Source organism: Chamaea fasciata, unplaced genomic scaffold (assembly GCF_029207755.1).
Source record: "Chamaea fasciata isolate MVZ Bird 193981 ecotype frontalis unplaced genomic scaffold, bChaFas1.0.hap1 SCAF_42, whole genome shotgun sequence".
Lineage (NCBI taxonomy): Eukaryota > Metazoa > Chordata > Aves > Passeriformes > Sylviidae > Chamaea > Chamaea fasciata.
Genome location: NW_027094127.1, coordinates 1,248,836 through 1,263,659, shown reverse-complemented (window position 1 = coordinate 1,263,659; position 14,824 = coordinate 1,248,836). Strand labels below are relative to the sequence as shown.

The 14,824-nt window shown below is 56.0% G+C and overlaps 1 protein-coding gene across 1 annotated transcript; it reads left to right on the top strand.

Moving 5' to 3' along the window:
• The first annotated feature begins 4,602 nt into the window (after window positions 1-4,602).
• Window positions 4,603-14,391, top strand: LOC136303900 (transient receptor potential cation channel subfamily M member 8-like). Its single transcript, XM_066207600.1, has 4 exons — window positions 4,603-4,622; window positions 5,098-5,208; window positions 13,208-13,346; window positions 14,062-14,391. The coding sequence occupies exons 1-4, from the start codon at window positions 4,603-4,605 to the stop codon at window positions 14,389-14,391; spliced, it is 600 nt and encodes a 199-aa protein (XP_066063697.1).
• The last annotated feature ends 433 nt before the right edge of the window (window positions 14,392-14,824 follow it).

Here is a 14,824-nt window from a genome sequence, read left to right as displayed (position 1 = left end):
TGAGGTGATTCCATAGGCAGCGGCTTAGAAGGAAACACATTGCGTCAGAATCCTAGGCCTGAAGTTCATGTCCACCTGCTGGCCAGGAGGAGTCTCAGCTCACCAAAGCAGCTCATCTTCCTCATGCCTTCCCTGCACAGGGCTGATTCTGTAGCCGCCCTTAGGTCTTCCCAAAGGCTATGTCTCAAGCTTTTTGTCAAGTCACTCTCATGTCAAGTTAGGCTTCCAGGTTTTGCTGATGTTAACTGGTGCTAAGGACTTCTGGATATCTGTGCTAAGTCCTCTTCACTTCTGTCAATTGCTTGTGCTTCCTTCCATCGAACAAAGGCCTTGTTTCATTCCTCAATGTGCCTGATGCTGGCCCAAGTCTTTTGGCACTGCTTGCTTTCCTGTGGCATGTTCTACCTGCCCCGAGAGTAAAGAGGGAGCTGGAGAAGGAGCTTGCCGGGCTGCTCTCCATCCTTTAGCAGCAGTCCTGGTGAAGCGGCCAAGTCGGAGCTGAGCGCAAATGGACCAGCCGTGCACGGGAAGGGTGGGTGGGAAGGATGATCCAGGAACCGTAGGCCTGGCAGCCTGAGCTTGCTAGCGGGGAAGGCCTTGGAGCACATCCTCCTGAGTGCCATGCCACGGCACGTGCAGGGAACCAGGGGTTGGGAAAGCTCTGCGCAGGCATGGGGACAGCTGCGGGTCTTGGCAGGGTGTTGAGCTGGGGTTGCTGTTGCTGGGCATGTTGGGGAAGGAGTTGTCTGGAAGGTGAGAGGTCTAGGCTGGAACTGGGGTCACTTTGAAGGCAGCACCTGTGCTATGGCACAGCTTTGGTGATGGAGGACTGAAGGAATAGCTGGGACTTTTTCTCTTAGTCATCCTGCTTCTCCTGCAGAGAAGAAGAGGGGAGAGCTCTACTTTTTTGGCCACTTCCATATCTGGAGCAGGGGGAGGATTAGCCCTTTTGCAATCTACTCATTTGTTTGGGCTTCTTTTGTAACACTGAGTGGGCTTTCATTCCTGGAGAGCTTTGATTCCTTAAGAGAATTAGGCTCTTCCCATGCCTTCCTAGAAAAATGTTTGAAACCAAAGTAAGGCCTTTGTTTTGCCTCTGTGTGGTCTTCTGCTTTGCAAAGCGACATGCAGTGGATGACCTTAAGGCAAATGTGTTGCTGCTGTAATAGATACAAAGTATTAAATTCCTGGATTTTAATCGTGTGTCTTAAAACTTTGCAGTGGAAGGTAAAATCCCCTGAATTGCTGGAAACACTTCCAGGGCCTCTCTTTGCATACCACAGTCTTTTCACTGTCCTAAGGTGTTACCTGGACATCTGCCAGAGAGATAAGCGGGAAAGGGCCCATGAAGCATGGGCTGACCATATCTTCACAGCTCATCAGGAGATCCCATACCAATCTGGGCGGAGGGCAGCAGAAACCATCTGACAGAAGATTCGGAGACTTTTCATGCAGACGTCTTTTCAATTTCTCAGGAAACTCTTTCAGATATCCCTTGCGGACACCAGACATTTCAATGATTCTCTTATGTACACGATGTCATGTTCTTCGGGTTCTTTGTTACCGTCTTGTTTTTGCCTCAGGGTAGATAAATGGTCTAAAACACCTCCCCCGAGACCCCGAAGTTGTGGGCAGTACTCTGGAGAAGCACCCTTTGCTGCTCCCGGATTGACCACCCAACATTGGATCCATGTTGTCCTGATTTATCGTAGCATTTCCCGAAATTGCTTTTCAAATTTGTTAACTAAATCTTTGAGTTTGGAAATTGGCTCTGATCATTTCTAACACTGCTTTGAGATGGGAAGGAAGCTTGCAAATCTATCAGGTTCTCAGGCCATTGCTATAAATTTAGGAAGTTGGCAACTTTTTGCAACTACTTGAGTTGAGTAACGGGAAGAAAAGCTTTCCTGAATTGAGGATTCTTAAATGCCAACTCCTTCTATGCCTCTGCTGCCAGGGTGATTTTGTGCTTCAGGAAATCACTCCAAGTAGAAAACAATTTCAGCATGGAGTAAGAGCTTCTGACAGAGACCAAGTGTTGCCAGCACTTGCTCCAGGTGCTCCTGCCAACATCCCCTGTAGGAAGGAGCCCAGCCGCCAGGGCCCGTTGGCTTTGGCTGCCCTGTGGCAGAGAAGCACCCCGGGGCACAGGTCTCTGGGGCAGGAGATGGCACCAGCGTTGCCAGGGCTCGGGGGGCGGCAGCTCTGCTTGGGCGGGGGCTCCGTCACGCCTGCCGATTTCAGCGCTGCCCTGGCCCCAGGGGTCAGAGCAGCATCCGTGCCCCGGCCCACAGGTTCCTCGTCTGTGTCACACCCGCGGGTTTAGGACGGCCACCGGCTGGGACGTGTCCCAGGGAGGCCGTGCCAGCTTCTGTGCGAGGCCCCGTGCCCTTCCCGCTGCGGCTGCGTCGGTGGCCCTGGGGGCTCCTTCTGCTGCCCTTGGCCCGCAGAGCAGGGCAGCGTTTGCCCACGGTTTGAGCCGCTGCGAAAGATGCTGTCTCAGGGCTGTCTTAGACATTTGGGGTGAGGGGTTCCTTCCAACCTGGGCCACTTTGGCTGGGCTGGGAGCGGCCCCAGGGCAGGTGGCAGTGTGTGCATTGGCCCTTTGTGACGCGGTGCAGCAGCGTGGTCACCGTGGCATGGAATGCCACAGGGTGTCCAAGGGACATAGGTGGGGACATAGGTGCTGGCGGTGACGCAGCCAGGCCACATTCCTTGGAGCAGGCGACGGGACAGGACGCGCCAGAGCGGTGCTGTGAGGAGCCCCCGCACAGCGCACTCGTTTGTGCCTGACCCAGAGCTTCTACAAGGAGTGAGTTGTGCAGCTGACCTCAGGGCCAGACTGCACGACTTGGTGACTCGGAGGCTTTCCAAGTCATCTCTTATCCCTGTGGCCTGTGGCCTCCAGGCCAGACTGTGGGATTTGGTGACTTGAATCATCTACGAGGAACCTCCTGTCATTGTGGCAGGAGCCCTTGGGACCAGAGTGCAGGACTTGCTGTCCTGCAGCCTTCCTGAGGCTTCTTCTGCCACAGGCGCTGGTGCAAGTGCACAACTTGTTGCCTCAGTGCTTTCCTGAGGCATCTCTCTTGAAAGGTGCTGTGGCATGGCGGGCAGAATTCTCGGCCTGTCCAAAGTGTTCAGGGGGAAAAAAAGCAAAGGCCCTGGAGCTACCCCAGCACAGGAGCCTGAAGAGCCCGAGCGGATCCAGACACTACAGGATGGTGAGTGGCAGAGCTGGGCCACAGGGCTGATGGCTGCAGCCAACGTGGCTCCATCCCGTCCTGTCGCTATCGCAGCCTGGGGAGGGCAGGGCTGGGCTGTGTTCTCCGGCCTCTCCCGCAGCCCCTCAGCTCTGGCTGCTCTCGCTCTTTGCCAGATGCAGCCACGGACGGCACACAAGAGCAGAGGCCTGCCGGTGGAAGCTTCCGCAGGACACTGAAGGTACCTGCAGCCATCCCCGCCTGGGCTGGGCCTGCTGTCACTGCTCAGCCGAGCACCGCGCTTGGAGCACTCCATGGAACACGTCTCTCTTCCCTGTCCTTTGTTCTCCTGCAGATGATCCGAAAATTCCTGCGCATTCGGCGTAGAAACACCGGCACCAGGGCAGCTGAGGGCTCAGCTGAGCCTGACTGTGGGCTGACCGAGCCCCAGGCAGAGCCTGATGTCAACACAGATTTGGCTGAGCCCTCAGAAAATTTTGACGCTGCGTTGAATGATCAAAGGGCAAGGGCTGACAAGGCAGTGGCTGAGGATGTGGCCCTCCAAACGGCTGACACTGGAGAGACTCAGGGCATCAGAGATACTGGCGCCACGGCCTCTCCCACTGCCATTCCTGCTCCCACTGTGGATTTTATCCAGAAGAGTGGTATTTCTTCTGAGCAGCAGGTAAACAGCCTGGGGCCGGGGCTAGAGGCCTCCCATGATTGTGTGTCATCTCCAGCCACGGCCACTGGGCCCCCTCAGCCTTTGAGGCCGACACAGCGTGGCAGGAAGGGAACCAATTCTTGGGGGAAGCTGGTGAAGTTGCTCCCCGAGACAGCGGCCCAAGTCTTCCCCATGCCCTTTCCAGGTGCCAGCCATTGTAAAGAAGATGCACCAGAATCTTGCATCGCATGGAAATGTGGATACCAGGCTGCCCATGAACATCGTGAGGCTGGCCGAAGAACACCCAGCTGACGTGGTGCTGACCCTCCTGCGCTGTGCCCCAACATGTGACAGGTATGGGCCCACCTCCCTGGAGAGCTCAGGCCTCCCCGGCCTTTAGGGCCATGGCCCTGCACGGCCCGTGCAATGGGCTCTGCCAGAGCGGCAGACAGGTCCGGGACCCTCGGGCCCCTCTGTTTCCCGAGCCTGCTGCCGTGCTCCCTCCCTGCCCTTCAGGGCACCGGGGCTCTGTCACCCGGCCCCCAGAGCCGCACAGGGCATGGTAGTGTGGCTGAGATGTCCCTGACACAGAGCTCTGATCCCACAGAGCTGCTGCAATGATGTGGAGAAGCATAGGCTCATCGAGTCTCACAGTGGAGAAGGTTCTGCCAACACTGCTCTGTGTGATGGAGGATTGGCCTCTGCACAGCATGTTCACCTCCGATGGGGACAACGATGGCGTCTTTGCCCTGGCTGTGAGTTTCTGGGCATTTGCTCACCCCCAGGTCACCTCTCCAGCAGCTCTCCATCCTCTCCCTGCCTCAGGCCCTGGGCTGAAACCTGGCCTAAGGGCAGGCTCAGGGGGCACCAGGCCCGCTGCTCCCCCTGCGTCTCCCCTGGGGCCCTGCCACATGGACACCTCGCACTGAGCGCTCTCCTTGGCAACTTCTTTTGCAGGCAACTCTGGTGGTGTGGGTGATTGTCCAGGTGCCTGAGTGCCACGAGGCAATGATCCTTTATTCCTCCCGCCTCTTTGTGGCTTTGCTTTTCCATGTTGTCATCACCACACAGCAGATGCCACCACAGGAAGTCGATCGCTTCTGGAGAGCGTGCCGAGAGGAACACCACCTTCCCAGCGACCCCAACAGGTCTCCGTCCTCCCGTCCTTCCCATGTCCTTGTGGCCAGTGCCAGTGCTCCCAGTGTGACCCGGGCTTTGCTCTGCACACAGGTTTGCAGTGCAGGTCATGAAGTCCCTGCTCTGCCGGCTGGAGTGTGAGAATCAGGTGATGGTTGTGGAGTCCAAGCATGGCTGGGACACCATGCTCTGTGCTAATACCCAGTACTATGCTGTGGCTCTGCTGGCCAGGTGAGACCCCCTGCTCCCTGCTGTCCCTGGAATTGGTGCCCTGTGCCCGGGCTGCCCCACACAGTCCCTGTGGTCATGGACCAGAGGGCCTCGTCACTTTAGGGACGGCCGAGCAGACTGAAAAAGGCTGGGAGAGGAGGGTGCACAGGAGTGGCCACCTCCCAAAGCACCCACGTCCCCTCCAGGGATACTGGGGAAAGACTGCACCTCTGGGAGTCAGTCCTGTGAAAAGTGTGCCCCCCCCAGCTCAGGCTCTTTCTTCCTTTTTGCCCCTGACAGGGAGATGCGCCATGTCTTGATCCCTTTCTCTGCCTGCATCGCAACCCACTTGCTCCGGCTGCTCAGCATTGAGAAGCCAGGCTGCGATCTGCCTTTCCTGGCATTCCTTGTGGAGGTGAGCCTGAAGAGCAGCGCTGCCTGGCTGAGCTGCCTCCCAGCTCTCTGCCCTCTCGCAGCCGCATCCCTAGCCTCCTGGGATGGCACCAGCGCCCTGTGCTGCTGCTGCCTGGGGCTGGCCCTGGGCAGTTCTGGGCTCCTGCCAGCCGGGCCCTGTGCCACTGCCCTGTGCCTTTCAGGTCCTGGAGTGCCTGGACTTAACTAAATGTGGTGGCTGGGTCCTGAGGGTCGTGTCCAGGTACCTGCGGACCGAGTGCAGGAAGAGGTGTCGCCTGGCGCTCAAAGGCCTGCTGGTGCTCAGCAAGGATCCCCTGATGGTGAGAAGGGGGCAGCAGCTGAAGCTGCACTGGGGAGAGCAGCCCCATGGGCTGGCTGGGCTTCAGGAGCTGAGGCAGCTGCTCCCAGCTCTCCTGCCTCAGCTGCCCGAGTGCTTTGGGACAGGCCTTTGGTGTCTGGGCCCTGCGGCAGCAGGCTGGGCTTGCAGTGCCAGGGCGCTGTCGCTGGTGCAGCTGTTCACGGCTTCACAGCGCAGCCTTGTGTTCCACACAGGCCAGAAGAATGTGCTGCCTGTCTGAAAGCTTTGTGGATCTGCTGGCTGATGAAGACGGAGTGGTGGTTGCCCTGACCCTTCGTGTGCTTACTAATATGCTGGAGGGTGAAAACATCCTGGTATCCAGCACCACCGCCCCAAAGCTGGCTGAGGCACTCCTGGCGCTCTTTAACAATGTAAGGTTCTGCAACCCGAGCCACAGGCATTGGGTGCTGCCCAGAAACCTTGTGCTGTCTGCATTTTCAGGCCTTTGCCTAGGTGGACCTGGAGTAATTGATGCTTAGGTTTTTTCCTTTCCCCTAGGAAAATAGCTACATGCAACTGCTCTCCATTGACCTCTTCTGTAAGGTGATGGAGTTGGTAGTGAAGGAGGGAAAAAAGCCCCTGAAGGCAACTGTCAACAAGAGCCTGTACCTACTTTTAATCTACTGCCATGATGAGAACTGGCGTGTGGCAAATGTGAGGTTTTGTGCATCCCTGGGACGGGGGCTCAGCTGCCTCCTGCCCTGCTGCAGGAGGAGGAGGAGGCTGCGTCCTCCTCCAGGCCTTGGCACAGGGATGCGAGTCCTTGTGCCCTGGGCTGTGGTGCCATCTCTGCATCTCTGCTGCTCTCCAGACCTCTCGGGAAACCCTGCATTGTGCGGCCAAGTTCCTGAAGAGGAGGGATCTCCAGGAGCTACTGACAAAGGAACAACCGTTGACTATCGATGACTGTAAGGTAAGGATGGCTTGGAGAAGTGGCAGCCTCAGCCTGGAGAAGATCCGTGGCCGCAGGGCTGGCAGCCGCGGCCCCTGCCCAGTGTTGCACCCGGGGGCTCCAGCCTGCGCCCCACACGCCGCTGCCTTCCCTGGGCCCCGCGGGCTCTTCTCCAGGCTCCTGCGGCCCCGAGCCGGGTGCCCGTGGAGTCCCGGCCCAGCGGGGCTGCGGGCACGGGGCGGCACCGCGGCTCCCCGGGCAGCAGCCGGCCCTCTGCCCCCTCCAGAGCCCGGCGCCAGCGGCTGCTGGCCGGGCCTCAGGGCCGTGCGGGCAGGGGAGGCCGGGGCTGGGCACGGCCAGAGCCCGGCCCAGGGGCTGAGCCCGCGCCAACCCTTCCCTCCTGCCGCTCTCTCCAGCTGGCAGACGACAGGATCCGAGCGGCCGAGCACCTGCGCCGGGCCCTGCCCTACCTGGAGAACCCACAGGAGTCCCTGCCAGAGGCAGCCATGTGGTTCATGGGTGAGCCACGAGCCCGGGCTCCCTCCCCGGCCCACCGCAGCTCGGCCCCGGCCCCGGCTGCTGCTGCTGCGGCTGCAGCGGCATCCGGGCCCGGCGCCGTGGAGCCCCGCCTGCCCTCGGGGCTGCTGCCGCCCTCTGGCAGCCGTGCCCTGGGGCGGCAGCAGGCGGCAAGGGCCCGGGCTGAGCCCTGCCGGGGCAGGAGGCCGTGTGGCCACAGGGCTGGCAGCGGCGCTGGCAGGGAGCCGTGCCGCTGGGGCCGTGACACGCTCTCTGAGGGGGCAGCCAGGACAGCTTCACCTTCTCAGTCAGGGTGAGTGAGGGCAGCGGGCCGTCAGCGGCTCTGGCGGGGGAAGCTGCACTGCCCGGGCAGACAGCTGCAATCCCTGGCTCTGGAGGCCTTTGCTCCTTGTGTGGACGAGGGCTGGAGAGGGCACAACGCACAGAGATTTCAGGGGCACGTGGGGGATTCGTGGCAAGGACCTTCGGGCTGATCCCAATGTCTCCTGCTTGCTTCTGGGTGGGATGGTTCTGGCAGGAAGATCCCCTAGGATTCCCACTGATCCAGCCTCTGACCATGGCTCTATTCTTCTCTCTTGCAGCCCTTCAAACCCAGAGGCAAGACAACAGCCCGTCATGCTCTGAACCTGCAAAATGAAGCCTGCTTTCCCCAGAAAGCTAAACAACTGGGGACGTCTTCTGAATCCAGCAAACCGGTGTCCCAAGAACACACCAGGAGACACTGAAGAGGACACCATCTCTCAGTGCTACTGGAGCTCCACGCACAGCTGAGGCGGAGCACAATTCTCCTGGCTTCACACCTCTCCCTCTTTGTAGTTAGCTCCCTCCCTCCAGCCCTCAGACCCTGCCCATCCCCCCTTATTCCCTCCCAGCTCATCCCTTTGCTTCGCCTTGAATTAATAAACACTTTGGCTTCTTCACTTCACCTGTGTCTCTGTGGAGCTGATGCGGCGTAAAAACCTGAGCCCTGGCACACACAGGCCCCTGCTGCCGTCCTCTTGCGCGCCGTCTTTTGTGCAGAGACACAGAGGAGCGAGGCCGCGTCAGGCTGGAAAGGTGCCTGTGCTGAAGGTCCAGTTCCACAACACTGTGCAGTTTAAGGTCCTACTGAGCAGCCTGAAGCTCCCGGATTTTGAGAGAGCCAACCTGAGGACGCTCTGAAGCCAGCTGTGAGGGATTCCATGGCAAGCATCTACAGAGGGCAAAGGAGCTTGGAATGTTGGAAGCTTTCAAGAATAGCTTGCTGAAAGCACAGCAGTGCTCCATCCCTGCACAGGGTCGGGGAGATGGCAGAAGCAGAGACCATCAGGCCTTAACAGGGAGCTTGGGGTGTACCTAAGTGCAAGTGAAGCAGGAGCAGCAGCAGCACGGTGGCCGAGACTCGGACGCGTGACCCAGCCAATGGCCCCAGCGCCGTCAGGCAGTGCCGGGATCCCGGCTGCGGTTCTGGTGCCCAGAGCTGAGGAATCGCAGCCCCTGCCTCAGAGGCTGCCAGAAAGCCAAGCGAGTGAGAGCAGAGGGAGGGCAGCCTTCCAGTCTCTCCTGGGCATGGTCGCAAAGCAGCCCCTGCTTCTCCTTCCTCTGCCCGTGTTTGCAGTGTGCTGATGGCAGCGCCAGCCAGGTTGTGCTCTGTCTTCCAAAGGCTGTGGAGAGCGGGCAGGAAAAGTGCTGCGTGCACAGCGGAGAGTCCTGGAAGGTGCTGGCGAGAGCGTCCTGCAGGATCAGGGCTCTGGTCTCTGGCCGGGAAGAACCTGCGTTTGCTGCTGTGAGCGCAGGCAGGAGTCGAGGCAGCGAGCAGCTTGTGTTTGTAGAGGGCCTGGGGCTGCATGTGTCAACCTCCAGCTGGAATCACACTGGGGGAAATGCCAGCTAGAGCTGGAGCGCCTGTCCAGAAAGGACCAGAAAGAAATTCAGCCTTGCCAGGGTTACTTAAGATTGTCTTGGCATTCCCCAGGTGTCACGATCCGCTCACACAAGCGGGGTTCGTGATGGTTCCTTTTAGGGATCTCAGAGCACGAAAGACTCAGCGGGGGACAAACTCAGTTTACTCAATCACAAATGCACCTTTATTTAGTGCCAGCAAATGCGATAGTAGGGAGAGAAAAAGAGAATAGTTAGAAAAACAGAAAAGAGGGGAAGGGGATTATAGCTACCAACATGGAGGGTCGAGTCCTCGAGGCTTTTGAAGATGCCTATAGACGCGGTCTTCTCCAGTGGGGAGATCTCAAAAGTGAGCGGGGGTCTCCAGGGTTTTATAGTCCTCTCCGAAGCGACAGGCAGTTGGCCAAACAGGTGGGGGAAATCATTGTAGTGTGTTCATTTAGTGAACCCAGAACAAGTTGGTCGTCAGCAGGTACAGTGTCAACCAGTACAAGTCAGCAGCTGCAGTGCCAGCAGGCACAGTCACTTCACCGTGACTTGCCCATTGTTTCTGCTCAGATTCTGATGTTCCGATATGGGTGCTGGATTTTTCCAGCGAACACACCTGCAGGCAGCACTTGGCCAACATCCCGCCTCATCCAGGCCAGAACTCCTGTATTGAGATTTTAAAGTCCCTTTTAGGGGTTTCAGTCTCTGTCCTTGACGATGGTCGTGAGGCAAATGAGGGATCTTCGGACTGTCTCTTACACCAGGCAAGCTTCCAGTCCGGGGAAAGACCTCTGGGGGAAAGGGGCTAGCTGCTGAAGGAAAGCGTTTTCCTAGGAGCTCCCCGTGATGTAGGAAGAACTTTCCCCGTTTGGCTCTCTGTGGTTCTTTCAGTCCTTGAGGCCCGTTGCCCTTGGCAGATGGACAAGGGAAGGGAGAAGGCTGTGAAGAGCAGGTTTGGAATCCAGCTGGACCTGCAGAGACCAAGGCAAGCACCTGCAGCAGGGTGTGTTCCCCCCTTTGGACACAGGTGTGAGCAGGAGCATCTCTGTCCAGCTGCCAGCCCCAAAGCTGTCTTGGAGAGCTGTGAATTCAAAGGCCTTCCAGCACACACGTCTCACGTCTTACCTGTCTGCTGTGTTTCAACTCTTGGCAATATGCATTTGCCTCTTGCTTGCTGGAGGCTGCTGCGGCCCAGAGGGCCAGCACCGAGCTGGGCTGTGTGGGCCAGGCAGCAGGGAGAGTCTTGGCTGCTCTTGGTGTGTGCGTGGCCTCAGAAAAGGCTTGGAAGCTTTGCCTCCCAAGGCGCCCTGCTCCCTGCCTCTTCCTCTGCATCTTGGAGAGAACAAGGCAGGCATTTCTGGCAGCTGGGCATTAGCAGGCCTTCAAATGGGGGCGTCTTGTGGAGCAGGCCCAGCTGAGACACCCTGAGAGGAGCCCAGCGCTCCTTGCCCCTCTCCGCTGACACGTGAGCCTTGTCTGCTTTCGGGATGACCCTGGCTGTGTCAGGGGGTGCTACGTGGACACGAGACAGCCGGTCCTGTCCTGCTGGGTCCCAGCAGTGCCTGGCAGCGGTCCTGCCTCCCCGTCAGGATGCCGGCCAAGAGAGGTCCTGGAAGCTGAGGGAGCTGATCTGAAGCTTGCGCGGGTGCCTACAGCTCAAGGCCAAGGGCCTTCCCTCAGGATAGAGCAGTCCTGAGAGGTCTCTAGAATTCAATGAAATCAACAGACAAATGCATTGTCCACCAAGAGCTCTTTTATTGGCAGGAGGTTAGGGCTCTGCACCCCAGCACAAGGCTTCTTCGCCACGTCCAAATTTCAGTGGGTTTCTGTAGGAATTCTATAAAAAATCCCTTCCGTCTTTAGACTGCTGAGGTGATTCCATAGGCAGGGGCTTAGAAGGAAACACATTGCGTCAGAATCCTAGACCTGAAGTTAATGTCCACCTGCTGGCCAGGAGGAGTCTCAGCGCACCAAAGCAGCTCATCTTCCTCATGCCTTCCCTGCACAGGGCTGATTCTGTAGCCGCCCTTAGGTCTTCCCAAAGGCTATGTCTCAAGCTTTTTGTCAAGTCACTCTCATGTCAAGTTAGGCTCCCAGGTTTTTCTGATGTTAACTGGTGCTAAGGACTTCTGGATATCTGTGCTAAGTCCTCTTCACGTCTGTCAATTGCTTGTGCTTCCTTCCATCGAACAAAGGCCTTGTTTCATTCCTCAATGTGCCTGATGCTGGCCCAAGTCTTTTGGCACTGCTTGCTTTCCTGTGGCATGTTCTACCTGCCCCGAGAGTAAAGAGGGAGCTGGAGAAGGAGCTTGCCAGGCTGCTCTCCATCCTTTAGCAGCAGTCCTGCTGAAGCGGCCAAGTCGGAGCTGAGCGCAAATGGACCAGCCGTGCACGGGAAGGGTGGGTGGGAAGGATGATCCAGGAACCGTAGGCCTGGCAGCCTGAGCTTGCTAGCGGGGAAGGCCTTGGAGCACATCCTCCTGAGTGCCATGCCACGGCACGTGCAGGGAACCAGGGGGTGGGAAAGCTCTGCGCAGGCATGGGGACAGCTGCGGGTCTTGGCAGGGTGTTGAGCTGGGGTTGCTGTTGCTGGGCGTGTTGGGGAAGGAGTTGTCTGGAAGGTGAGAGGTCTAGGCTGGAACTGGGGTCACTTTGAAGGCAGCACCTGTGCTATGGCACAGCTTTGGTGATGGAGGACTGAAGGAATAGCTGGGACTTTTTCTCTTAGTCATCCTGCTTCTCCTGCAGAGAAGAAGAGGGGAGAGCTCTACTTTCTTGGCCACTTTGATATCTGGAGCAGGGGGAGGATTAGCCCTTTTGCAATCTACTCATTTGTTTGGGCTACTTTTGTAGCACTGAGTGGACTTTCATTCCTGGAGAGCTTTGATTCCTTAAAAGAATTAGGTTCTTCTCATGCCTTCCTAGGAAAATGTTTGAAACCAAAGCAAGGCCTTTGTTTTGCCTCTGTGTGGTCTTCTGCTTTGCAAAGTGATACTCAGAGGATGACATTAATGGAAATTTCTTGCTGCTTCTAATTACTGAGATGATATCTTGGTGTTAAAGATGATCTGCATCGGGGAATCACATTTCTTTGCTGTATGTTCAGAGGATAATTAATGTTGTCCTTTGGTGACTTTAAAATCCAACTCATTATCTACTTCCATTTAGGCTTGTTTAAATTTGTTAAAACCCAGGACTGATGAGAAGCAGCTTTGCTACGATGCGGTGGTAAATTTCTTTGTTAAAGGATCTAGAAGATCTGCTACTAAACAGCCTTGAAAGCTTTGAAAGGGAATTTTTCTCTTTTTTTGTAGATCAAAGACGTCCTTGAAAGCCTTCATTTACTGACAGTGATCAGAATAGAAGCTGGAGATGCAATTGTGGGCAATGCCATTTCCTTTGCTCTGTACCAAGGCAAATAATTGTTTTTCTGGGTTTGTTTGGGAATTTAATAATAAATGGAAATGGGATGGCTATTTATTCCCTAGAGGAGGTTTCCTTAGAGCAGTGCCATCTCCCTAGAGCTAAGCTCCTGCCTCAATTTGGAGCCTGTCTTCTTCTGCTGAAGGGGTGTGGGCAGGCTACAACAGCAGTATGGGATCTCTGAGCGTGGGAAAGATCCAAACCAGGTAACTGGGAAGGCATTTTGGAGAGTCTTGAGGATGCTGGTCGGGCCCCACTTGGGAATCCTGCAGAATCTCCCTGGTGTAGAGGGTGCAGGACTCTGAGCAGCCTGAAGAAAGCCTTGTGCTGATCTTGGTTAGGAAGTGCTCCTGGACCATAAATACATCCCTGAGCCTCCAGCAGCCTCCAGCCCCCAGTCAGGAAGATGTGCATGAGTCTGGGGAAAAAGCCACTTGGAAGAAGTCTTGTCCTGGCAGTGTGAGAAGCAGCAATGATAAATGTGCCTGGTTGTTACCCAGAGATTGTTCCTCGCCTGCAGCTTTCAGCACCAAGGAGCACGACAGGGAGAACTGGAACGGGCAGCTGAAACTGCTGCTGGAGTGGAACCAGCTGGACCTGGCCAGCGACGAGATCTTCACCAATGACCGAAACTGGCAGGTGCAGCCCCCTTCTGAGGGAGTGCTGGGAGCTGTGGGGAGGGACACATCCCAGCAGGAGCCACTGTCTCAGCACCTGGGCCTCTGTGTCAAGAGAGTGTCTATTGCTCCCGCACTGACCGTCACATTCTGTTCAGCCTGGAGAAGAGGAGGTCAGACCTCCTTGGCAGCTGCTGCTTCCTCACAAGGGGCAGCTCCCATCTCTGCTGTTACAGGGACAGGACCCCAGGGAATGGCTGGAGCTGTGCCAGGGGAGGCTCAGGCTGGAGACCAGGGAAAGGTTCTTCTCCCAGAGGGTACAGGGTGCTGCCCAGGCTCCCCAGGGAATGGGCACAGCCCCAAGGCTGCCACAGCTCAAGGAGCATTTGAGAAACACTCTCAGGGATGCACAGGGTGGCATTGTTGGGGTGTCTGTGCAGGGCCGGGGGCTGGACTCCATGATCCTTGTGGGTCCTTTCCAACTCATTCAGTCAGGATAATCCATAGAGCCAGCTCCATCATTCGCTGATGATCCATCCATTCTATCATCACTGGTTAGAAAGGTGATCTGCCCATGCCAGAAATGCTCTGGGCCATCTAGCCAAGGCAATTGTGCACAGAAAAAGCCCCCGGCCTGATTCTGATGAAAGTGTGACAGTGATTGTGTATCAGGCCATAGATGAAATTTACATGTCTCACATGTGATCCCTCACATTTGCTTTTCCAGTTCTTCCTAGGCTGCTGACCTTCAGGATGTGATGTTCACAGCCCTGGTGAAAGACAGGCCCAAATTTGTCTGGCTCTTCCTGGAGAACGGCTTGAATCTGCGGAAGTTCCTCACCACAGGGGTCCTGAGGAAGCTATACACCAACAACTTGAGCAGCCTGGTGTTCTGGAACCTGCAGATTGCCAAGAACCCCTACAACGATGCCCTCCTCACCTTCGTGTGGAAGATGGTGGAGGATTTCCAGAGAGGTTTCAAAAGACATTACAAAAACAGCAAGGAGGAGATGGAGATACAGCTTTCAGTGAGTGAGGAGCATTACCACATAACCATCACCACATAATAAGTCATTCACTCTTAACTGCAAATGTCAAGATTAAATTAAATATATGATTTGCAATTGTTTTTTGCTTGTAGCTTACAAGCTTTTCTTGAAAATGTCTTTGTTTCACATTAACTTTTTTGATTAACCAATTCCAGGCAGTAGACAGAAAGGTGGTTTGGGCCCTCCATTCTACACATGTTGTACCTTTAGAGTTTGTAAATTTCTGCAACCAGCTCGATTTCTAACTCATGACTTGTGATGTAACTCCTTTCAGTTTTTATACAGCAGATATCATTTCATATTTCAATTGGAACTTCATATTGTTTCTAACACAATTAGAGAAACTCTTAACGTAATGGTAAAATCTTTGTGTACCCAAAATAACCTCTAAATGGTTTCAGTATTATGGAGCTTTTTATTCAGAGCAACAACAAATGGCCTTTATATTCTT